Source organism: Suricata suricatta, chromosome 11 (genome assembly GCF_006229205.1).
Source record: "Suricata suricatta isolate VVHF042 chromosome 11, meerkat_22Aug2017_6uvM2_HiC, whole genome shotgun sequence".
Classification (NCBI taxonomy): domain Eukaryota; kingdom Metazoa; phylum Chordata; class Mammalia; order Carnivora; family Herpestidae; genus Suricata; species Suricata suricatta.
Window position 1 is genome coordinate 72,766,202 of NC_043710.1, and position 24,607 is coordinate 72,790,808.

General features: G+C 38.4%; 3 protein-coding genes and 8 non-coding genes across 38 annotated transcripts in view; 2 read left to right on the forward strand and 9 right to left on the reverse strand.

Moving 5' to 3' along the window:
- The window catches only part of CEP295 (centrosomal protein 295), a 53,808-nt gene extending 50,491 nt beyond the window's left edge, over positions 1-3,317 (forward strand). The window contains 7 exon segments of the mRNA XM_029915643.1: positions 1-405; positions 1,182-1,322; positions 2,353-2,446; positions 2,562-2,726; positions 2,805-2,904; positions 3,000-3,099; positions 3,184-3,317. Of these exon segments, the coding sequence (XP_029771503.1) occupies positions 1-405; positions 1,182-1,322; positions 2,353-2,446; positions 2,562-2,726; positions 2,805-2,904; positions 3,000-3,099; positions 3,184-3,222 (1,044 nt within the window). The 3' untranslated portion in view covers positions 3,223-3,317.
- On the reverse strand, positions 3,280-14,535 carry TAF1D (TATA-box binding protein associated factor, RNA polymerase I subunit D). 28 transcript variants are annotated; one of them, XR_003900319.1, is made up of 11 exons: positions 14,408-14,535; positions 11,936-12,115; positions 11,058-11,451; positions 9,480-9,652; positions 9,170-9,224; positions 8,826-8,843; positions 7,820-7,855; positions 4,808-4,858; positions 3,982-4,048; positions 3,592-3,637; positions 3,280-3,387 (listed from the first exon to the last, which is right to left on the reverse strand). XR_003900319.1 is itself a non-coding variant. In XM_029915325.1 (10 exons), the coding sequence occupies exons 2-9, from the start codon at positions 11,992-11,994 to the stop codon at positions 3,632-3,634; spliced, it is 792 nt and encodes a 263-aa protein (XP_029771185.1). In that variant the 5' UTR covers positions 11,995-12,115; positions 14,408-14,534; the 3' UTR covers positions 3,280-3,387; positions 3,592-3,631. The 28 variants fall into 28 exon arrangements, 9 of the variants coding, with proteins under 9 accessions (XP_029771185.1, XP_029771188.1, XP_029771187.1 ...); XR_003900325.1 differs by lacking the exon at positions 3,982-4,048 and adding an exon at positions 6,505-6,554; XR_003900329.1 differs by lacking the exon at positions 3,982-4,048 and adding an exon at positions 5,256-5,306 and having other exon boundaries at positions 14,408-14,534.
- LOC115272891 lies at positions 3,440-3,566 on the reverse strand. Its single transcript, XR_003900537.1, has one exon. It is a non-coding gene; the product is annotated as a small nucleolar RNA SNORA25 (small nucleolar RNA).
- Positions 3,822-3,950, reverse strand: LOC115272899. Its single transcript, XR_003900545.1, has one exon. It is a non-coding gene; the product is annotated as a small nucleolar RNA SNORA32 (small nucleolar RNA).
- LOC115272888 lies at positions 4,543-4,615 on the reverse strand. The gene has a single exon (XR_003900534.1). It is a non-coding gene; the product is annotated as a small nucleolar RNA Z40 (small nucleolar RNA).
- On the reverse strand, positions 4,982-5,121 carry LOC115272893. The gene has a single exon (XR_003900540.1). It is a non-coding gene; the product is annotated as a small nucleolar RNA SNORA1 (small nucleolar RNA).
- LOC115272890 lies at positions 5,374-5,510 on the reverse strand. Its single transcript, XR_003900536.1, has one exon. It is a non-coding gene; the product is annotated as a small nucleolar RNA SNORA8 (small nucleolar RNA).
- LOC115272916 lies at positions 6,388-6,459 on the reverse strand. Its single transcript, XR_003900561.1, has one exon. It is a non-coding gene; the product is annotated as a small nucleolar RNA SNORD5 (small nucleolar RNA).
- LOC115272900 lies at positions 6,604-6,733 on the reverse strand. The gene has a single exon (XR_003900546.1). It is a non-coding gene; the product is annotated as a small nucleolar RNA SNORA18 (small nucleolar RNA).
- LOC115272908 lies at positions 8,026-8,154 on the reverse strand. Its single transcript, XR_003900554.1, has one exon. It is a non-coding gene; the product is annotated as a small nucleolar RNA SNORA40 (small nucleolar RNA).
- A 51-nt stretch (positions 14,536-14,586) lies between the features above and the next one.
- C11H11orf54 (chromosome 11 C11orf54 homolog) overlaps positions 14,587-24,607 on the forward strand; it is a 15,037-nt gene continuing 5,016 nt past the window's right edge. Inside the window, exons 1-6 of the mRNA XM_029957362.1 lie at positions 14,587-14,663; positions 17,169-17,318; positions 19,362-19,460; positions 22,709-22,782; positions 22,961-23,062; positions 23,985-24,161. Of these exons, the coding sequence (XP_029813222.1) occupies positions 17,264-17,318; positions 19,362-19,460; positions 22,709-22,782; positions 22,961-23,062; positions 23,985-24,161 (507 nt within the window). The 5' untranslated portion in view covers positions 14,587-14,663; positions 17,169-17,263. The remainder of the gene's footprint in view (positions 14,664-17,168; positions 17,319-19,361; positions 19,461-22,708; positions 22,783-22,960; positions 23,063-23,984; positions 24,162-24,607) is intronic.

Consider the following 24,607-nt stretch of genomic DNA (forward strand, 5'->3'; position numbering starts at 1 on the left):
TTTCATCACTTACATCTACAGCATAGCACTCCCTGTGGTTCTGTCTTTAGTGAGTGCTCAGTAAAAGCCCAACCAGAAAGCAGAAAAGAAAGACCGGCTTCTGAAGAACTATCAGAAAGAGGGATTGATACAGGGCTACAAAGTCAAGGACTCAATGGAGACAAAAAGGAAACCTGTGAGGTTTTAAATGCAAATTCACACGTAGAGGAAATTGATTCTCAATTGTGTCGGAGAACAGTGGAGATGGGAACTTCAGATCAAGCACCATATTCTGTTCAGGATGAAAAATATTTTGAGAATTCAACTAAAGCAGAAACTCCAGAAATCCCAAGAAACCAATCTCAACTAGCACCATCAGAGCTCTTTTTAAGTTCGGGATCATTACAGAGTTCTATTCCAATTTGGGTAAGTGAAATCTGTGTTGTATGGAAACAAATTCGTTTCCAGGGGAGACTTTTGAAACAAAATTCAGGAGAAGCAACAAAGCTACTTGTTAACATTCGCGGGATAGTCAATCATGTAATCATTGGAAATCTCCAGCAAAATTAGCAGACTCTAAATTTTAAGCCAAGCCCCCTACCTTTTCTTTTTTGAGAGTGAGAACGCACACAGGGGAGGGGTAGAGTTGTAGAGAGCACTCCAAGCAGGTTCTGTGCTCATTTTAAGATGACCTTTACATTTTACAACAGGCCTGCTCCCCTGCTGACATCCCCCTCTCATTTGGCGGAGGAGGAATAGCGTGGCCTGTGCTTCAGCACTTTTAGCGATAAATCTCTTTGCACTGCATTGGATCAATCTGCTTGGTTTCAACTAGTTACCTGAATATTTTTACCTTCCAGCAAGAGTGACATCTAGGCCACAGATGTGTTTTATTTTGCTGATTTTGAGGTGTTCTTTTACAGATTCTTAGTAGTTGAAGAACCTTCCCTCTAAATAATTTGACTGCAGCCCACTAGCTACTGTGCTTTTACCTAGGATCCAACCTCAGTTCTGCACAGTTCTTGCTGTAGCTATTTTCAGACATTTCTCCCATCCCCCAGACCTTCAAGATTTCTGGAAGCAGGCTGGGGATGGGGGAGGCACCACTTCAGTCTTCATGGGCCACTGTTGTCCTTTCTCTGTAATGTACATTATTTTTACATTTTTAGTTATATGATTTCCTTCTCAATTTTACTACACAGGAGACAGAGTCTGGACATGGTATAATGGAAGAACCAGAGCTTACTTTAGTAAGCACCAGTGATATTAGTACTGCTGAAATGGAGTTTGCAAATTTAACCCTAGAAGAAAATAAAGAAAATGAGGCAAAAAGCAGTTTTCAGGTAAATGTCATAGCTCCCTTTAATATGAATACACCTCATTTATACAGCAGCACACAGTTGAGAACATGGAATTATTTATGAAGCTGTAGGTTTCGTTAGGGCTTAGAAGGGTGAAACTCAGGCCTCCCATCCCCCAATAAAAGATGTTCTGAAGCAGAGCAGCTCTAGAAGATACATAAGGAAACCAGACCTAAAGGGGATATAGAACAAGTGCTATTACTTGACAAGTTGGTTTTGAGCCTAACTGTCCTGAAAACAAAATGAGAATGTATTCCAAATTATAAACTTGAGTACAATAGATTTTTTAGTCCTGTTAGCTGAAGGATCCCTCTATTTTTCTCCACTGCAAGCAAACCATTCCTGTGGTGCTCACCTCAATTCTTAAGAGGATAGTCATTGGAGGAAATTCTGCTGTAAATCTATTTCTAATTTAGATTTTAATAGATGAATTACAAAACTGCAGCTGGAAATGGAGGAAATCTAAGTCGTCACCCATCAACTGTTTGATCCAGTATATTAAGTTTTCCTCTTACAGAAGTCCCAGGTTGTACACACTACTGTAGCAGGACTAATTTTTTTGTAACCTGATGCTGAATAGAAGAGGATTTATCTTTAAAAAATGGTTCCACGCCTAGTATTTGTTTCCTGAGAAGGGTAATGGGGAAGCAGACATGCAGTGCAGATGCAATAGAACTTGAATTGGGTAGAGAAGGCTGGGCAAAAGCCATTCTGAATGAAAAATAAATTCTAAATAAAAAACCATTAAGAGACGTTCCCTTCCCAAAAAACTCAGTCCTGCAGTTTATTTAGATGGGAGAAACCTGCACAAAGCAGATAAAGTAGGAGAACAGGAGCTAAGTTCATTGGACATATTCCTGTACTGTTTGGTGATCCAGAACAGGCACTGCCCACTTCCCCCTAACAGCACATCTCCATCCACCAAAAGGAACTAGGGGTTTAGAAACTGGTAAAGGTTAGTGAAGTGAAAAGTGGTAGATCTATGATTTATCTGTGACTTACTTGCAATAAGGTGAATGAATGTCTGCCTCTTCAATCAGAAGAAACCTCAGATTATCCGGCTGTCTCAGAACACTGTGTGGAGGAGCCAGGGACAGTTCTGACAGGTATGCCCTGAGCATCTGAAATGGTTCCTACTCAACCTCTTAGCCTTCACATTCCCCTACAATCTTGTATGCTGCTGGCACAAAAATGCAATTAAGCTTCAATTTTTATAAACAGAAACCCCACTGAAGTTAAGAGCTATACCTGGGAGCTTACAAGAAGCATTTATAAAAAGGAAAAAGTCATTTATAGAGAGATCTTCACAGAGACAGAAAGAAATAAAGAATAAAACTTACAGTTCTGAGAAGTCTCAAATCAAAATAGTTAAGGAGAAACCTACAGGTATGTTCCCCATATCTGCACCAATTCTCAAACATACATAGCATGAGTGTATGCCAGATCACTTCTTCTCTTGCTCAGGCTCATCTGTGAGTCGCCTGAAGGGTGTGAATAAGGTTAGAGTGTCACTTCCTGAAGACAGAAAGACTGCACAAGCCCTCATGCGTCAACAGGCTCTAAGGTGGGGGTGTGGGTGTGGGTGTGTGTGTCCATCCCCCGTGTGGTTATGTACATTCCTGAAGTGCTTGTCCTTCATTCTGTACAAATTTCTTACAGATTATACAATCAGTTAGCTGAAGTGAAACAGCAAAGGGAAGAGAAAGCAAAGCAAGATGCATATGCCCAAAACCGGGCAAGAGCAAAAGAATTTCATAAGGTAAGGCACCATACAATTTTTTCATGTCTAGGGTACACTACAATTGTTAATTAACTGTTTTTATTATTTTTATTCCCTCCACAGAAAACACTAGAGAAACTTCGAGCCAAAAATACATGCTGACTTTCTACAAAAAGTGTAGTTTTTTTAAAAATTATGTGTAATGTAACATAGGCAAAGTTATTTAAAGTCAATAAATTTTTATTTAAGAATTTTAACATGTGATGGATTCCTTCCACTCCCAATCACCATGGTTCCTGAGTCAGAATCACCATCTTCAAAATAGCCCTGAGAACAAGAATATACACTGGTTAAATGTGGGAGCTATAAAGGTGCTAAATCTTGTATCTCCTCAGGAAAACATAGCAACACTGAGTAACTATTATATCCTATGGAGAACTTCAATATCTGGTCACAGCGTTAAGGGCTCTTGGTTTTATCCCCACAAGCCCTCTTTGAAATGACCTATAAGTTTTTCATATGTATACATACCTTTAAATAAGCTTTTTTTTTCCCAATCCAGTTGTCACCATCAGTCCTACAGAAAAGGAATATAAAAGTAAGGTTTCATTTCCAGAGATGATCCTATAAACTAAAGCCAGTCTCCGTGTTAGATCTACTTTAATATTACAAGTTGCCCAGTCACTAGCTACAGAGATCTAGGCATGCACCATTCAAAATTCTATGGATAGTCAGATAAGAATTTGAAATATGGCTGTTGTAAATGTTCCCAATAAGCTGAATTAATGCTACCAAAGTAGCATAAAGAAAGGAAGCCTAGTGGAAAATTTTTTTGTGGTCATGTCCACAGCAAATGAGAAACTGCATTCCCAAAGCCTTGGTAATGACCATTATATCATTAAAGATAAAGAATGGACTTGCCAGAGTTCTTTCCATTGGGCTTCTTTAATCTCCACTTGAATATGGACATACTTCAAGAATTCCTGGCCTGTGGATGATTTTAAACTTTAGACTAAATTTTTCAGTATGTTTTTAATTAGTTTCCAAAGTATTCTCATACCCAGTTCTGAACTAAAGAGTTGGAATAACTAATTTTTCACTCCAGTTTTTGGTTTTGGTTTTTTTGGCGTGAGAGGGGGAGACCATATGAAGCAGGCTTCAAGCTGAGCTGTCAGCAGAGCCCACTGTGGGGCTTACACTCACAAACCACAGGATCATGACATGAGCCAAAGTCAAACAATCAACCAACCGATTAATTAGCTGGTGCCCAGCTAATTTAAATGTTGAATTTATTTTGGGAAGAAAAAACATACTGGTAGGGGAGGAGCAGGAGACAGAGGGATAGAGGATCCCAAGCAGGCTCAGTGCTGTCAGCCCAGAGCCCGAGCTCAAATCCACTAACCGTGAGGTCATGTGCTGAAGTCCCTTAACTGACAGAGCCACCCAGGCATGTGCCTCCCCACCCCAGATTTCATTTTAGATGGATGTTCAGAAAGGCTACTTTCACTCAGCCCATTCAGAGCAGTTGAACATTTTGCCTGTCATCATAACATCACAAATCACTGGCAAACTGCATAAACACATGTTGTGGCCATTTAATATCTAGGGCTTTTATTTTTAATTATGATACAATAAACCACCAAGATTAGCTGTGGCCAAAGTTAGGTAAACAAACGCATTCATGAGATTTTATAAAAGGAACAGCTTTCATCTCCTGTAAGATCAGGTACTTGAGGGGAAATCTTACCTGTAATCTCTGGGACCCAGTGTTGTTTTTTTTTTTTTTTACGTTAGGGCCCTAGAAATCAAATTAAGAATTACACTGACTATGGTTTTGGCAAATGATCTATAAATTATCCCTTAATTGCTTTTAATATGGAAAAGTCTTGTTACTTCCACTCTACTCCATAAGCCTAGCACAAAATGTTACAGGTCTCATTGTCACCACTGCAATAAACTTGCTGTGATGCAAGCATTACCTGTGTCTCAATGTAGCCACATTAACAATTCCTGGACACCATGAATGACAGTGCCCATTTCCATCTTAGAATGAATGAGGCTTTTAGAAAGTTCCTCTCAAGCTTATGTATAAGCCACAAAGGTTTGACTCTGTATAAAAGTCCTGCTGTCTTGCTAAGAGTATGCTAGCAATAAAAGCAAGCATCCACTAGAAGCAACAGAAACAAAAGCCTTACATGTTTAGGGTCAGAGTAGATGATCTACCTGGTTTTCGATTTCAAAATACCCTAGAAAAAGAGAAGCATTTAGTTCCTATCAAAGATTATCTTAAATTCAGTATGAATAACTATAGAAGACTGTTTCAATAAAAATACCAGGTTTAACATGCACGAAGCCAAGAAAACCAACGATGCCAGATACTGAATTGATATTGCACTGTCCTTTGAACACCCAACAGGAACAGCTGCTGAATGCAGATACCATGCAGTGCAATCCTGACTGAATTAGGAACCCCTGTACTTCAAGGTTGCAATACTACCAAGAAACTCAGCTCTAGAAATTAAAGTTCTTGTAATATGTGATTTGACTTTTATTCCTGTCATTCCAATGAGGCAACTACATTAACTGCATCTGAAATTATAAACCTAGACCCCATTATCTTTATCCTGTCTCTGTAATACATATACAGAACTATTAAAGTCAAATACTAAAAGAAATGATGCATTAGAAATCAAGATCATGGCTGCTCAGATTGTTATTAGGCAGAATATAAATTCTCAATATCTGTACTGTAACATATCCAAATACACAGGTAATTAGGATGAACCACAGCAATTGTTTCCTAAGGATATGGAGTGTGGGCATTTCCATGTTTATTTCCTAGACACGCAGTCTCCTCAGTTTGTCCAATTCGGTGTATGAATGTTACAGTAAATGCCTTTGCCAAGATCTTGGGTGCCTTGAGAAAAAATCTCAAGCAGGCACCACACTCGGCACAAAACCTGACAAAGGGCTCAACCCTATGACCCTGCGATCATGACCTGAGCCAAAACTGAGTCAGACTGCTCAACTGACTGAAGCACCCAGGTGCCCCAGATCTTAATACTTCTGTGGCATATCCAAATAAGTACAAGGTGCAACAGTAATGGGATGCTGTACTCACAACTCACATTTTTTTTAGTACTTTTGAATTCTTAGTAAATTTCAACAGATTATACATTTCACCTACCTCTAAATGTGAATGAGTTCAAATCATTCCCTACAGATAAAATAACAAAAGATTAAGGACAATGTAAGCATGTGACTAAAATGTAAAAGATGCTTAGTATACAAGTTAACAACCATGTGTTTTTTTTAAGCTATCATCAGCTCTGTCAGAATCAAGTTTTAGTTCATGTCTGTATCATTCAGCAGTTGAACAGTTAAATTCATCATTTGAACTGTAATGGTGCCCCCAAGATGTCCGTGTCCCCAATAAAAACTTACCTAAACTAGTACACCCTAGAACCGTACAGATTCTTGGGATATTCCAATACCTAAGATTTAAAAAATTTGACCATTAGGTCTTCCAGTGTTTTAGCAGATAGATGTCTTGTAGTTCTTTCCACAGATCTAACACATAGTTCTGTGAATAAAAGAAACCACACACATACTCTATGAGGCGTTTCCAACGATGTAGGTCTACAGAAAAAGCCCCATCGGGATAGACCTCAACCACTATACAGCTTTAAAACAGACGATTCCAAAAGAATACAATTACAACTGTGACCTGCCCTAAATCTTTGAGTTCAAAAGTGTGCAAAAAGCCAAATATCCTCTCATTTACAACTTAAATCATTCTATAAACTAATCACAAGGTAAGGATTTTTTGAAGGGTTACAAGAGTCTATAATGAGATAGACATGCCAAGTACCAAGTAGCTATTCATTCTAGAACCAAAGGAAAAAGATTTCCGTATCTAATGTCCCAATTTTTACAAACTCCAGGATCACAATGTATTTTGTCAATGAATTTATCAGGATTATAGCAAAGTTTTTGAAATTCTGCCTCATTTTAAGAACTATAGTTATTTGACATCACTTAAAAAATTTCAGGAAAATATTAATATGGCTATACTTCTGTTCTTCCCATTTAAGAATCATTGTAAGAATAAAACAAGTTGGTTCCTTTTTTTAACTAAATGTTTTTAATGTTTTATTTTCGAGAGAGACAAGACATCGTGAGCAGGGAAGGGTCAGAGACAGAGGGAGACACAGAATCTGAAGACAGGCTCCAGGCTCTGAGCTACCTATTAGCAGAGCCTGACGGAGGGCTTGAACCCATGCACCACAAGATTGTGACATGAGCCGAAGCCAGATGCTCAACAGACTGAGCCATCTAGGTGCCCCAGACTGGACCCTTTTCAATTAACCTTTCCATCATTCAGATATAGGAAATCTTGTGTCATCATTTCTAACGTTACACTATTAAATCCTAAACATGATTTTAGATTATGCATTAGTTCAAGACAATGTAGATGCTTAAAATGGGAATATCCTGTATTCGGATTATTGCCATAACCTAAGTTACAGTTTGGGGGCCCTTTCTTGGAAATAAAGTTTGCACTTATCACTGTAAAATGCAAACCTAAAATCTATTTTTCTGAAAATACATCATGAACAGAAATTAGAACTGGCAAAATGTCTTTAAACAATGAAACCTTTAGAGGTTTAAGTTGTCTGATAAAGCCCATTTAAACAAATCTGATCCAGAAATTCACCAAATGCAAAAGACATCCCTTCAATGAAAGCAGAAGACATACCTTAAAGTCCAGACATTGTGCTCTCAAGTGAAAATCCTACAACAAAAAGGCATCTTTGTTTCATGGCCATATTAAAATTAGAATACTAATTCACCATAGCTGAAATTTCCCTTATACCCTGTGCTTTTAGCCATTCTATAGTCCTGAAACCAACCAAACTTCAAGTTTACCAAACCCCCCACCATCACTTTAGTTGGTTAGGGGATCTTGTTCCTTCTTACATGTATCAAAACTCATACTGAGCCATGAGTTCTGGGTTGCAAAAGAGGATTTATTTTCTGCACTCAGGTCTAAGTCTTTGTCCACAAAACTGAACAAAAACAAGCACAAGTGCAATCATAAAATACAGCAGATCTACTGGCATAATCAGCAATATACAGTAGTGATGAGAAGAAAATTGTAACTGAAATAATCTAGGTAGTTAGGAAGTTCTTATTACAAGAACACATGTGACACTAAAGGTCCTTTTTGAATAAAACTGGGATAAAAACTGTTTCAGGTATCCTGAGATGGTTGTTTATCAATCGTGATTACTGTAATAAAGGTTTTCAAGATATAATCCCTACTTCTCTGAATGCTCAAATGACATCTTTAAGCTCTTGCTCTGAAATAAAGTACAAGCAAAAACATTAGGTCTTCTGTTTACCATGTGATTATTTTTTTGCTATGCAAGCCTCAATTTTTTTCTACATGTAACAATTTGACAGCTTTAAAATACTTTTCTTGATAATTCAGTTTCACTAATTCAGATTCTTTTTTGTTTTCTTAGTTTTTATTACTATGTTAGCATATGTATTTGCATAGATCATCTTTATTTTCTATGAAAAGTTGTTTTTCTCTGTTGTATTTACCTTATCATTCATAGTCCTATCTCCTTTTCAGGACATTCTATCCTCTGTCCAATGTTTTTGGACCTTGATGCTCTCTTTTTAGACAAAACCACTTCTTCAGTATATTCCTCTCGTTCTAAATACACATTCGTCTTCTTTGGTACTTCAGAACTTACTATGAAACAATTATGGTCCTGCATAAAAAACATCAGTATTAAGCAACAGTTAAATCTTACCGCTTTTGTTATCACACATAACTAACTCTAGGTTACTGGAAAAACCTTGAGACTAAGATGTTAAAAATCCCCAATTCGGCTTTTCTCATTAAGACATCCTAACAGCAACTACTGAAAAGCCCATGTTCTCACCAAGAAGCCAAACAATCCCTACTTCTATTTCCTGCACCAAATCTATTGAGCCTTTCAAAAATTAAATTCAGAATCTAAGACAGTAATTAGAATAAATTCTTCCTGTACCAACTGCTATTCTAAAAATGAAAGGAGACAAAAATGTCACTTACCACCAATTTGATATCACATTCATCATCACGTTCAACTGCAACCTCATCCTCTGCCCTGTAACATTAAAATATATCCTCACTCAGATGACAAGTCTTCTAGAATCCATTAGTAGTTCACTATCATCAGTAGTAATTAAGGAGAAAATTTATGATGTCATGTGACCCCAAAATGGATGGCTCATGTACCAACCTCATAGCTTTACTACAACCAAACAACTTACTGTAAAATATAAACCGATAGCACGATATGGAACACTATAAACATTTAACAAAACCTATGACCAAAATTATTTCACATGATTAAACTTACTCTGACTCAATAGGAGAGAGAGATCCATCATCATCCAAGTATTTGTATCTACGACTGTCAAAATCTTCTTTTTCTAAATCTTCACTGACATTCATTTGTTTCAAGGATTCCTTGAGGTAGTATTCATACTTCAGTTTTTCAAGGTAGTTGAAAAATCCTCTTGCCATTGCTTGCTAAATAAAAAAATAAAAACACTATTTTAAGTAATGACCTCACAAAATAAACTTTCCTGACTCAGCAGATGCCTTATGTTTCAAAATGGAACGGATCCCTTTACCAACACTCTTCCATGATTTTAATTTACTCTGACATATGTGGACCACATATACCAGATGCTGGTTTAAAAGGAATTCACAGTCTACCTAGCACATTATCAAATTTACCTAAGTTGGTATACACCACAAAAACCTAAGCACAAATCTTGTTTGCATTTAAAAAATGTCTTTATAAATTCCCAAAGAAATCTAGAGTTAACACAATCAGCTTAAAACATTAGAGAATATTCTTTCAAATATCACCAATTCTAGAGCAAGAGACTAAAAATTATACAATCATTTAAAGTATGAGAGTCTACTGCTAAGTAACTGTCAGGAGTTCTGTCAGAAATTGAATATTCTGTATCAGAAGAAAATGGCCTATACTAAAGCCATTGCACATGAAGGTATGGATAGGTTTGGCTTAGGTTACAGTTATGTCACTGGGAATCATTTGAGATTAGGGATGTTGTTTAAAGGCTTGATGAAATTGAGGGATTTTATATAAACAGCCTTCAAACACTTCATATATGGGTATATTCATTGAAAGGACAGGTGAAGAATCCACTAGGAACCCAAGTGAACTTTGTGCTGAAGGATGGATTGGTCTCGGAGTGGCAGTTAGTACAGAAGAATATAACCAAAGTTGCAGATTTTATGTTCCAGGTACATCTCAATTCTAAAGTGGCCACCAAGGGGAGCCTAGGTGATTCAGTTGCATATCTAACTCTGGAGTTTAGCTCCTGTCATGAGACTGTGTAGACTACTATTAGAAAGTGTTAAGACTACCTGTAGATAACTTCTACAGTGAAAACTACTTCTGGGTAATGGAACATAACAAACAAGAACCGGAAGTCTTAATTCTGTGTTCAAGTAAAGGGAAAACCATGCTCATAGCTGTGCCAATATTTAACATGATTTCCTTACACATTTCATCACCTACAAACACAAGTAGTTAACTCTGGAAGAGATTACCAAAAGAATAAAGCGACTACCACAGTTAAAAGCACAGTACTGTCTGATCTTATTTAACCTAAATCTAGCAGAGCCAAGTTCTAGAGAACTCAATCTAGACATCTCCTGGAATGCTCGTGCCAAACTCCCTGGAATGGGGTTGGCAAATGTGAGATCGAGGCTCACATTTTTCCTGCTCACTGACAGCACAGAGACTGCTTGGGATTCTCTCCCTCACTCTAAGCCTCTCCCTCGCTTGTGGGCACTTTGAGTCAAAATGAACTTAAAAAAAAAAAAAGGCATTTAAAAGCAGCCAACACATCATTTCAGACATTTTAGGTATGCGTATTCACATAAATAAAATACTGACCTCAAAGGTTAAAATCTTCCTCCAAGGTAATGGTTTTCTTCCATTCTTGGATTCTAAAAACGGAAACCCAGATCCTTTGTCTCTAACTTGTTTCCTATTTATTTGAGAACGTCTAGTGTTTTTTCTTCCTTTCGGTCTCCCTTTTGGTCTTTCCCTTGGTTTTCCTCTTGGCTTGGATTTCCTCTTTTTACGTTTCTTTTTTTTGAATCTTTCAAAAATAGCTTTTAAAGTCAATGGTCTTGGCTCTAAAGATGAGTCACTAGATGATGAATCCCTTGCTTCAACACTTTCAGCTGAATAAACAAATTTCCTAATCGCGTTTCTTTGCCTCCATTTAGGTGGGGAAGGGACACACTGAGTTTTAAATAAGCTGCTACCAGATGAAGAATTATCACTAGAAAAAAAGGGAGAAAATTACATTACTGAATGCCTATTACTGTAATATACTTTTTCTCCCACACCAAAAGCAGGAAAATGTGTTCAGAATAATTTTTAAAAAGATGGGCTCAGTAGGAAGCCAACCATTTAATTCTAACTACCTAAAATGGCCTATAGTGCCAATATGCCATGATCTCATAGCATTTACCAAAAAATGATCTTCCAAGAGAATAGAATATAATTTCCAAAGGCAGTCAGTCTTGTTTACTGCCAGAGCTTGCTCTAAATAGAACTAGAGTAGCAAAGTAAACATACTTGATTTGAATGCAATATAAATGCAGATTTCACTTCCCCGTTTTGCTTTTCTTTTCTGATTCTTGAAAACTACCTTTACGGCTTACTGGGTAATTCAAATACAGTAAACACTGCCATCAAATGTACTCAGTTTTGTGATAAAAATCTAGTAATGGTTGATTAAAAAATGTCTAAAAAGCACTTACCTGTGATTTTCAATTTCCACAACTGAATCAGATGCCATTACAGGGTTCAGAGAATCCATTCCTGTTACGTATCCTCCACGTCCCTCTCCAAACTCTTATTCGTCACTTATTCAGATTTCCGACAATTTGGCAAACATGATGTGGTTTCTCTGAACAAATGCTACCTTAAACAGCTAGTACCTAAATAATATAAAATTTCAGTCAGATAATGCCGTATTATATAAATTAAGGTAAAATCAAATACAAAGCCTCTATTTTTACATAGGACTATTAATTTCAAAACAGATTCTAAAATCTAGAAAATTCAGTTTCCATCTTTCACTTGTATCTTCCTAAATATATCCAGTGGAATAAGAATACAGTACATTTCCCAAAACACTATTAGACATCGGTGCACCTGGGTGGCTCAGTCAGTAAAGCATCCACTTCAGCTCCGGTCATGATCGGTTTATGGGTTTGAGCCCCCTTCGGGCTGTGCTGACAGCTCAGAGCCTGCTTCAGATTCTGTGACCCCCTCTTCCCCTGTTCATGCTGTCTCTCAATAAACACTAAAACAAAACACTATTAACCATCTTCCTATAATACCAAATGTAACTTCACTAGCCATATTGTGTACAATTATTTATAGTTAATAAATTTAAGAGAACATGGGAACGCCTAGGAAAAACTATATACAAAGGCAGAGTAAGGCAGTTTTGCTGCAGTATAGCAGGAAAAATAACCCCAGGATTTACTCTGTGAATCCAAACTGCTGGCCTCAGTTTTTCATTTGTAGCCTCTTCTCATTCATACTAGGATTCATCAGTCACTGAAAGTTCTACGTTGGCATATGGCCTCCTGATACGTCCTGAATTCTCAAACTTTTCAAGGAAAGGCTAACAGACGACACAATGGTGCCCTTTATCTCCCTTCTTTTAATCCCCTTGGAAGCTCTTACAGTAACAAACCAAAAAATGTCTTAGGTTACAGCCTCATCTCCCTCATAGGTGATGTCAACATTCTTCCTGCTTGGGTCTGTCTTTACTTGGGAGGGACCGCTGAGTTACGAATAAAAGAATCCTAGCATAAAATGGCAAAATTTCCCAAATCAGGAAACCCATATGTCACCCAGATCTTGTATCTGCAAAATCCCCAATGGACTCGTGGTAATTTCAGGGTATGTCTTGTTGCAGCTTTTCAAAATGCAAAACCTACAAATTCATGAATTGCTCAAAAAAGATATTTAACAAAAAAGGGGCCCATTGGCACTGATGGGAAACCGGAGGTTAAACCTGCTTTTTAGACAGATACGATGTTTGCACTCAGGTCTAACAGAACAGGAGAAACCTAATGGAGGAATAGGGGGAGGGGAGTCCCGAGGGGAGTTAGGGAGAGGGACGCAAAACCTGAGACACTATTGAATACTGAAAAGAATCGAGGGTTCAAGGGGGAGGGGAAAGGGGAAGGGAGGTGGTAATGGAGGAGGGCATTTGTGGGGAAGAGCACTGGGTGTTATATGGAAACCAATTTGACAATAAACTATTTTAAAAAATAAACCTCAAAAACCGTTTAGAAAGCACTCCTGGGGCCCCTGGGTGGCTCTGTCGGTTTATTTTTTCTTTTTTTTTTTTTACATTTTATTTATTTTTGAGAGAGCGTGAACAGGGGAGGGGCAGAGAGAGAAAGACACAGAAGCCGAAGGAGGCTCCAAGGTCTGAGCTAGCGGTCAGCATAGAACCCGACATGGTGCTTGAACCCACGAACCGTGAGATCATGACCGTGAGATCATGACCTGAGCCGAAGTCGGACCCTCAACCAGCTGAGCCACCCAGGCGCCCAAGATCTCCCCGTTCTTGAGTTTGAGCCCCATCCTGTCTTCTTCTGGCTCTGCCCCTCCCCCACTGGCACTCTCAAAAATAACCACTAAAAAATTTTTTTAAGAAAGCACTCCTAACCAAGTGTCCATCCCCATCGATTCGGCGCTCTTCCGTAGTGCTAACAACCCCTTCAACCACTTCCTCTGCCTGACCTTAGGGCGAGTGTCTCCAGGAAGCACCCAACCTCGTGCAAGGAAAATGGCGTCAGAAACGGTTACCTCGCACTAGCGAACATTAACCAAACGTCTACTTGTCCGAAATAACTTTAACACCTTCACTCAGATACAACGGAGCACGCCTTTAAACGCGTAGGGAGGGACCACAATGCAGGCACAAGGCCGCAGCTATAAGGCCACAGCCGCAAGCCCACCACACTCCAGCCCTGGCTTAAGTGCTGTGGCTGGAGCCTCCCGAGCAACGCGGAGATCCCGGGAAAAGCTAGCTCCTCCCTCGCTCACCAGGCCCGGAGGATAACATCCTCTTCCTAATCACCCGAACTGGAAAATGGCTCGCACGAAAAGCGCCGGCTCAGCCCCGGCTGAGCAACCCGGGCCTCGGAAGTCTGCATTCAGCAACCTCCTGACCTGCGCACTCCCAACTGGCGACGACCACCTACCTCCACCGCCTCGCGGAAGAAAAGGATGGGCCTTTCTCACCACCCAGCTAATAGTGGGCCCAAAGTCTCGCGAGAACACTTTGCCGCCACGAGAAAGTGAAAGGTGGAAGACAGCCAGAGACGTGAGGGCCATTTTGATCGCCGCGAGGGGCGGGGCGATTGGGGTGGGCGGGGCTTGAACTCACTAATGCGGAGGAGGTGGGGTTGACAGATGGCAATCTTCGGCGTTCAAGGGTAGGCTCCGCTAACCTAATAGGTAAGTGGAATAGCTGAGAACATTCGGCAAATGGGGTCAAGCAAACGGAGTGGGTGTGAACTGCAAAGAGGCAGCCACTCAGCCTGATCTTCCGGTGTCTCGCATTTGCCGAGCCACTGTCTTAAAGCCTGGTTGGGGGCGGTGTGCGTGTAGATGAGCCCACGTGGTGTCGGCTGTGTTTTGTCAGGTCTACTTAAGTCTTCAGAAGTCTATTCTTTGTGAAACTGCGACAGACTCCTGCTTTGAGCGTGACTCAAAATGTGTAACCTTTGTACTGGAAGGCAGTGTTACTCCATAGCACACCCTGTTCCCCTCTCCACCTTTGGATTTGTTTTGTTAGTTGACTCCTCCAAACTGAGGGTCAGCCTCCAGGAGCTGAGCGGCGTATCGCAAGACATCAGCGGTGGATTGTTTTTTAGTTCTGGGTTTTTGACTTAGTTCCCCGAACGGCAACTCAGTGTTAAAACAGTTTCAGCTAGTCTAGTTTGGGTGTTTTGTTTTGTTTTCTCCGAAGCCATGACCCTAGTCGAAGTCGAACGGTTAATGAAATGAGCCACACAGGTGCCCCTTTATTAAAAGTTGTCTGGGACGCCTGGGTACCTCTCTTCGTTAAGCCTCCGACTCAGCACAGGTCATGATCTCGTGGTCCGTGGGTTCGAGCCTCGCGTCAGGCTCTGCTGGGCGCTTGGAGCCTGGAGCCTGCTTGGGATTCTGTGTCTCCCTCTCGCTCTGCCCCTCCCCTGCTCACACTCTGTCTCTCTCTCAAAAAAAACTAACATTAAAAAAAAAAAATTTCTAACCCCTTTATCATTCCCAACTCCAACCTCACACATAAACACTTATCCACACACTACCACACTGCCTTCTGGGCTGTTGGCTAACCTGACCTTATACATTTCCAAACTAGTTATACAGCTGTAGCCTCCCCGGGGTTGGACTTTTTCTGTTTTGGAAACAGGAAAGGAAAAAAACAAAAAACAAAAAAAACCCTGACCTTTTAAAGATAGCATAAAGTGTAAAATTAGGATTGTATTTGAATTTAAACTTGTCTTTATTATTCCTACTAGACTGCTTATATTTTCCGTATTATAAATATAGTACTGAGCAGATTTTGACATGGTCTTAATTTTTACTTGCTGCTTTCTGATAAAGAAAACATAAGATGTTAACATTTGGAAAGTCTAGGTGAAGGTATACAGGAATATCTGTGTGTATTTTCTGTCCATCTGAAATTAATTTCCAAAGGAAAAGTTTTTATGTCTCATTCCTGAACAATTATGGATTGTTCAACTGAAAAACATGTTTGAGATCATTGAAATACGATTATATAGGATTTGGGGCCCATTATCAACAGTTTATATTTTATTTGGGAGACTAGATTATGCGTATCATATAATTAAAGGATAATAAAAGTTGGTATTTCATGACGTACTTATGTAAACGTTAGTCCTACCTGTATGCGGCAGCGTGTTTGTGGAGGATATGTTGTTTGTAATTATCATCAAAACCAGAAACCTGGTTTCTAAGGAACCTGTGAGTCTTTAGAAAATTTAAAAAAAAAATTGGGAGGGGGGATTTTTCAAGTGATGTCGAAAGACCAGCTTCCATTTACTAAGGGAGCCTGTATCAGAGACTGTTGAGATTAATAATTAATGAAGTGTCCCATTAACAATTTTAATTAGAATCTGAATAGTGCTTTTAGAAACACCCTTCCAAGTATTGTCTGCATTCTTTGTTGCAGTTGGTCTAGAGCAGGATTCCCTGCCCACCTTACATTATTTTTGTTTGGGTTTTAGGGGGGGTTTTCCTTCATTTTATTTGCTTCCCTCTGCTTGCACACTTCATCACCTGAACTCTTAAGGTAAGATACTAATCTGTGTGTGTGTATATGTCTACTTATTGTAAAACATACTTAGCATATACTTTTCAAACATCAAACTATAGTCAGGTTAGAATAATTGAATGTTAAAGCTGTTGACCAAGAAAGCATGTTTATTTGTAAGTAAAATAGTAATAATTTGAATTTCAGTAGCTACTCATTTGCAGAATTTTGCACTTTTCTTAGTAATTTAAATTTTCTTTTGTAAAAGTGATAGTCTAATAAAGTTAATTCTTAGCCTACATGGTCAAATGCAGAAAACACAAATTATCCATGAGATAATTCCTCGAGCATCTTATACTGTTACCTATAACCGTTTAAACAGTTATTTATACACCTTAGAAACTACTTTCTGCTTCAGGACCTATATTCCTTAGACCAACCATTAGAAAACTACATGTTAAATCCACATGTATCACTAAAGAGGCATGTGCCTTCTTGGTTTGGCATTTCTTCTTGTCTTTTTGAAGTGTTGACTATTTCAAGAATCGGTATGAAGAAAAGTTACTTGTGCATTTCTTCATTGGAATATTAAACTAGAAGCTGTGGTTGCCTTTTTATGAGGAAAGAAACCCAAATGCCCTCTGCCCTTTTTATGTAACTGAACCCTTAGTGTTTCTTTCCAGAGCAACAGCGTTCGTGCATCGTATACGGGGAACTCTTGAGACCATCCGCCTCCCAGAGCTTTGCGAGTACATCCTTGCCCCTCAAGAAGAAAGAAATGGCTTGTGCCGAGTATTCTCTTCACGTGCCAAGTCTTGAGGAGCTTGCTGGAGGTAAATACAGTACTAACTTTGAGGGTTTTGTTTTGTTTTTTTAATTTTTTTTAATGTTTTATTTATTTTTGATACTGAGAGAGACAGAGCATGAGAGGGGGAGGGGCAGAGAGAGAAGGAGACACAGAACTGGAAGCAGGCTCCAGGCTCTGAGCTAGCTGTCAGCACAGAGCCCGACGCGGGGCTCGAACCCACGAACGTGAGATCTGACCTGAGTTGAAGTCAGAGGCTTAACCTACTGAGCCACCCAGGCGCCCCTTTTGAGGGTTTTTTAATTGTTCTAAGGTTAAAAATTAAAAATAAAAATATTGTAAGGCATAATTTATGTGATAGTATTTTCAATGCAGAACTCATTTTCCTTTTCGGTGTCTCTTCTGTACTATTTTTATTGAGAAAGTCCAAAATTATGCCCCTCCAAAAAAAAAAAAAACCATGAACTCACCCCTGGAAGATTCTTGGTAAGGTACCAACTTTACAGAATGAAAATGAATATAGTAATCCAATATTTAAATGTGTGTGATCCCCAATAAGTCACACCATTTTTTTACCAGTTACAATATTCTTTAGGTATAAAATCTGTGATATATTAATCATGTTCCTATCATTAGTACTTTTCCCCTTTTTCTGATCTGATAGACTGTCGTTGAACTTGCTTAGATTTCTCTGTATATGTTTTTATGTATTTCCCTTTGTTAAAGCAGGAATTTACGGCAGCTTCTCAAGATTAATTGAGGGGGGTGACAGATAAAAAGAAAGTAAAAATAGGAATATGAAATGAAGTCAGGTCATGATCTCATGGTTCTTGTGTTCAAGCCCTGCATTGGGCTTGGTGCTGACAGCTCAGAGCCTGGAGCCTCCTTTGGATTCTGTGTGTCTCTCTCTGCTCCTCCCCTGTTCAGGCTGTGTCTCTCAAAAATAAATAAATAAACATTAAAAAATAATAAAAAGCTGGCTGGCCTCTTCTCAACTCTTAACCTTAAAAAAAAAGTATATTGCTCCTAGCTTTATAACTTTGAAATGTTTCCTTTTTTCCTTTATTTATTGAGTTATAACATGACTGCAATAAAGTACAGTAATCTTAAGCGTACATCTTGATGAATTTTAACATGCTTACACTCATGTCTGAGATATAAAATATTTCCAGCATTCCGGAAGTCTCCTTCAGGTATTTAGCCAGTCACTGTCTCTACCCACAGAGGTAACTAACCACTATTCTGACTTCTGTCACCTCAGATGAGCTGCCTGATGTTGAAGTATGTTTAAGTGAAGTCATATAAACTCTTTTGTGTCTTACTCCTTTTGCTAAACATTTTCTCTTCAAACGTCAATGGAGTTGTTACATGTAATTGCTTACTTTCTAACAGTTTGTTTTTTCTGACAGTTTAAACATATACATTTCAATAGGTCTTTGGAATTCTGTCCCCAAAAGGAAAGTAGTCCTCACCTTAGTGCAGTGTTTAAATCTCTACAGATTTATAGTGATTTTGATGGAGGGTATTTGTGTTTAATTCTATCTTGTGATTAAGTATATGTCTAGTGTCTAATTATATTCATTAATAAGACCATTTCCTTCTTTTATTTTTAATGTTTATATGTTTTTGAGAGAGAGAGAGACAGACAAAACGAGAGCGGGGGAGCAGAGAGAGAGGGAGACACAGAATCCAAAGCAGGCTCCAGGCTCTGAGACGTCAGCACAGAGCCCGATATGGGGCTCAAACCCTAGAACTGTGAGATCATGACCTAAGCTCAAGTAGGACGCTTAGCCAACTGAGACACCCAAGCACCTCTGTCTCTCTCTCTCTCTTTTTTCTTTTTTTAATTAAAGTAAGCCCTGTGCCCAAGATGTGGCTTGAACTCATGACCCCATGATCAAGAGTCCTTTGCTCTACCAACTGAACGAGTCGCTTCCCCTCCCCCTCTCCCTTCCCTGCCTTTTAATTAAACAAATTTAGATTGGGAGCATGATACCCAAAATGCTGAGAAAAGATTTGATATATGGTGGCAAATTTTTACCTGATGTTGACCCTTTTCCTTGTCTGCCAGTTCTGCAGAAGGGACTCGGGGAGAACTTTGCTGACGTCCAGGTGTCCGTGGTCGATTGCCCTGATTTGACTGAGGAGCCATTTGCCTTTCCCGTAAAAGGTAAACACCTTTTGCCATTCACTCGTTTCAGTCCCAGCCTTTTTCCGAAACCAGAATTATTATGATGGGTTGTCTTAAATTATCTACAAATAAAGGATATTGTCCCAAAGTTTAGACTAAATTGTGCTGAATTTCTGTGCAGTTTTCTTAAATTGAGTGAATTTCATTTTATTCCTTTGTCGGGAAAATACTATTTTATGCACTTTCGTTATTTTCACAGGTTATATCATCAATATTCATTAGGCTAGAATCCTTGATATCACATGAGGGTTTTGTTTTTAACTGTTGGAGCAACTGTAAAGGAAATGTAAATTTTTCTGTTTTTATTTATTTATTCAAGATTTAAGATTCAAGGAATCCTTTGAATCTGAAAATGAACTGAGAGTTGAAGGGGAAGGGGGAAGGTGGGGGGAAAAGAGGTGGTGGTGATGGAGGAGGGCACTTGTGGGGAAGAGCACTGGGTGTTGTATGGAAACCAATTTGACAATAAACTATTTTTAAAAAAAGGAAAAAAATTTAAGGAATCTTAAAAGCCTTGTATTAGAATCATCTGTTAAATACTTATTTGCCAAATGATCATTCAGCCGATGTTTAAATTAAGAAGGAAAGGAAATGAATATCGGTTGAGTAAATATAATTTGTTTGATAGATAAACACTTGTATTTGGTATCTTAATTTTGACAGTAACACTGCAAAGTGCATGTTTGCCCCAGTCTAGAGATGAGAAGACTGAAGAGCAGAGAGGCTAGGCAAGATCATTGGCAGTAATTATGATAAGCATTCAAATCCAAGTCTGTCTGTCTTGAAAGTCCAACCTTCTCCCATTATACCCTATTGTGATGAGAAATTTGGAGGTAAACACTCACACTCCCTCTTTGATGATGTTATTGACATCTTTGTTAAAAAGTAATTTTAGGGGCCCCTACGCGGCTCAGTCGGTTGAGTCTCCGGTTTCAGCTCAGGTCATGATCTCAGGGTTCGTGGGTTCGAGCCCCATGTCAGGCTCTGTGCTGACAGCTAGCTCAGAGCCTGGAGCCTGTCTTCAGATTCTGTGTCTCCTTCTCTCTCTGACCCTCCCCTGCTCGTGCTGTCTCTCAAAAATAAATAAAAATAACATAAAAAACAAATAAATATATAAAAATAAAAAAATAGAAAGTAATTTTACACAGAAGTCCTGAAACGTGCTTCTCACTCTACCACGTACAGATTTCATTACCTTAAAGTAAGCCAAATAACGTATTTCAGCCTCAGATATATTAAAATGGAGAGGTTTGGTTTTCATGTTCCTTCTGAGTCTTTCCAGCTTAAACAGTCTTTGATTTTAAGTATACTTGTAAATTCTGGAAGTTTTACATACCAGAAGTAATATATTCTCCCCACTATATAAGTAGTTAATTAAAGTAAAATTGAAAAATCAGAAAACACAGACGAGTACAATGAAAAGAAAAAAATGATTAATCTTAATTCTGTCATCCAAAGAGGTTTCTAGTTAGTAACTTGTAAGCCTTTAAATTGCAACACTAAGGAAGCCACATATGTATGTATATGTAACTGATCTTTCTCAAACGTGAGGTACTTTCTACATAAACTGGTCGGACCTAAGTCACCAATGACTAGTATGTTTACTAGTAGTATTTCATTTCTCACCTATTTCCTAGTATTCGGCCATCGCTGCCTGACATTCTCTCTCCCCTTAGTTTTCTCTCCTCTCTCCTTGATTCTTTTGCCTTTTCTTCTTCGTTGGTACCTTTCCTATTTCCATGATGTTCTTTCTTCATTTTTCCTAGCTCCTTTCTCTTTCTGGCAGGCTCTTAAATCCTGACATTTTCTAGAATTCTTTCCTCAACCTCTTAATCTGTACAGTCTCTCTGCACTTTTCAATCTACTCCTGTGATTTCAGATTACTGTTTGGATACAAGAACTTGAAATCTGCACATCTCACCTAGCTAGGTCTCTCTCTCTCTTTCTTGGCTATAGACCAATAATTCCAGCTGTCCACAGGGCATCTCCACCTATGGATGCTAAGGACAACTTGAGGTCAGCATGTCTAAAATTTAGCTCGTTCCTTCACCATATTCTCCCTTGTCCTCTTTCTTAATCTACTCTTCTCCATCTCTACAGTCTCCAATTTTAGCTTATTACTTGTCTTTTCCAGGGACTACTAAAATAGTGCTCTAATGGTTTCTTTAAATTTCAGCATTACTATCACTTATGAGACAGACTCTTATCCATGAGTAACTTCTGCTGATCCCATGGAAGACATTTCTAAAATCCCTAATTATGAATGGGATCTATAAAAATTTTGTATATCTGCCTTCTGCAGAGTTGAAGAAATAGCTATGTATATGTATATGTATACTTTATTTTGTGATATTGTTAGTATAAAACTGACAAGACTACTTTTTTCAAATGAAAGATAATTATTTTCCACTTTATATTATAAATAAAAGAAGGTGCCTTTCCCAAATTGTGTCTAGCTGTACCTGTGATGTTAATTAAAAGTGTAAATATAAAGTTCCCAACACTGAAGCTATCTCTAATTAATTCCATTTCTATAAACAACCTTGGGAATAGCTTTGACAAGAGGCTCTCCCAATATGGCTGTCTTAAAGAACCAATATTCTACCAGAGCAAAATATTTCATATTAAAGCACAATTTTAGCCAACTCCCCCTCCACCAAAAGCAAAGATTTAAAATTTTTTTTAATGTTTATTTATATTTGAGAGAGAGAGAGAGAGAGAGAGAGAGAGAGAGAGAGCGAACGCACACGAGCACAAGCGGGGTAGGTTCAGAGAGAAGGAGACAGAATCCAAAGCAGAGTCCAGGCTCTGAGCTGTGAGCTGTCAGCACAGAGCCCGATGCGGGGCTCGATCCCACCAGCAGTGAGATCATGACCTGAGCCGAAGTTGGATGCTTAACTGACTGAGCCACCCCCAGATTTTTAAAGGGATAGGTCACTACAGACTAATTATAGAAATCTCATCCTATCGAAACTTCGGCTTCAATTCTAGCCCATGTTCTATTATCAGCTTCCCCGGGACCTTTATGCTTGTTGATGACAGTGTTAGACGTACAAGTAGTTAGAACAGGATGGGGATCATAGCTATTTCATCTGTCAATCTCTACTATTTGTAAAACTATGAAAATGGAAAAGATATGTACTCTTAATAAATTAAATTAGTACCCTCTGGCATTTTATACTTAAGTTAGAGATTTGTCTATTTTTAAAATTACTTTTTTTTTTTAGGCATCTGTGGGAAAACTAGAATTGCAGAAGTAGGAGGTGTGCCTTACTTACTGCCTCTTGTAAATAAAAAAAAGGTAAGTGTACTTTACTTTTCACATTCACATGAGGATTATAAGAAGTTGAGTTGATTCCCCTTTTTATTATTAGAAGATCCATTGACCAATGTGGCAAGGAAGTATTAATGGACTCAGTCAAAAAAAGTAAAGATTTGTGTAAGTTATGATTTAAATAGTATTTTTTCTTCTTGTATAGGTTTATGACATAAATAAGATTGCAAAAGAAATTAAGCTTCCTGGAGCTTTTATTCTTGGAGCAGGAGCAGGCCCATTTCAGACTCTTGGGTTCAATTCTGAGGTCAGCATATGTGTAATTATTTTATTTTATTTTATTTTATTTTATTGATTTGACACTTGGTTTACCTATTTTTCTTTTATTGCTCCACCAGAAAGTCTGCTTTCTGAATGAATTATAAGTGGCTGATATCATCTTTCTTTACAGATTTGATACTGTTTGATAAAGATTTGGACTGTAACATATGCTCCACTGTAATGGAGCGCCAGCCTCTAATTTCAGATTTTCTAGAATATAGACTCCATGTGAGATGAGTCCAACGCCCTAATGTGCTCTGCTGAGGACGCTGGATTGTGCGAGATTTTAATCCTTACCAATCAGAGAATTCCTGCCTTCACTGTAAATGTTTCCTTTTGATCCGGAAGTGGCTTTTGATCAGAAAATGCATGGAATATATGATGATTCTCATCAATTCCCTCTTTCAGACTAAATAGCAAGGAACCACTGCCATGTATAATGATTATTTACAAACGATACTATGGATTACTGTGTGTGTTGGTGTATTTACAACATAAAAACACTCTTCTTTCGCATCTCTAGTCTAGGAGAGTCAAAGACCGTTAAGTCTGCCCATTCTCTCACCTCTTCAGATGTGACCATCACTCAATAGTCATACACGGTTCTTTTGTAGAAAGAGTAATATAATTTACCTAGTGTTCACGATAGAAAAAAAATCTAAAATTTAAAGCCCAGTTTACAAGGTTTTGAAACACTGTAAGAAATACTATAAACATTTCATAAAATGTTTTTTCAATTTTTGATTTTGTAAATCTTCAATATTTTGAATCTAAAATTAAATAGGTCATGCTTCATGTTTTCTTAATAGGTCCTGAATAAAATATCTTAAGTCAAGAATATTCAAGATACTCTCTTTGCATATTGATGCCAGGAGTGACTGATTTACTTTTCTTACTTTTATTTTCAGTTTATGCCAGTTATTCAAACAGAAAGTGAACACAAATCCCCGGTGAATGGAAGTTACTTCGCCCGTGTTAATCCTGCAGATGGAGGGTGTCTGCTCGAGAGATACAGTGAGAAATACCACGACTTTGGGTGTGCCTTACTGGCTAATCTTTTTGCCAGTGAGGGCCAACCTGGAAAGGTAACTTTTTGTTCACAAAAACACCGTATTCTCCAGAAGTTCTCAGATAGCTAAAAATTTGAACTTGTATTGCCACAAATACAATTGAAGGGAAGAATACTTAGTAACCAATACCTTGTTTTCTGAGGAATAAAAGGTGGTAATATTCATGTGCGGAGTGAGTCAACTAGATGAACCGCTCAGCTGAAATAGGCAGATAATGCCTGCCTGCAGTTACTATGTCAGTAATTTATTCATTACTGATTGATCAGACATTGGTTGAGCTAGACAGAAATGGTGGTAGTAAAATATTACAGCAAGAAAGAGGTTAGGAAAATTAATGTCTCACTTCATACTTACTTCATGTTAGAACACAAAAAGGTCATTTCAATGTTAGCAGTTGTGAGAACTCTCAGATTTTTAAATAGAGGGAGCTATTTCAGCTGCTTTGAGAAGCCAGGTAGTGA

Bases quoted from the DNA above. Each gene is read 5' to 3' on its own strand.
- TAF1D (XM_029915322.1), bottom strand. From the start codon at position 11,994: ATGGATTCTCTGAACCCTGTAATGGCATCTGATTCAGTTGTGGAAATT. The intron at 11,452-11,935 runs GTAAGTGCTTTT...CTTTTTTTCTAG, and splicing joins GTGGAAATTGAAAATCACAG to TGATAATTCTTCATCTGGTA. The intron at 8,844-9,169 runs GTAAGTGACATT...TTTTTTATGCAG, and splicing joins AATGTGATATCAAATTGGTG to GACCATAATTGTTTCATAGT.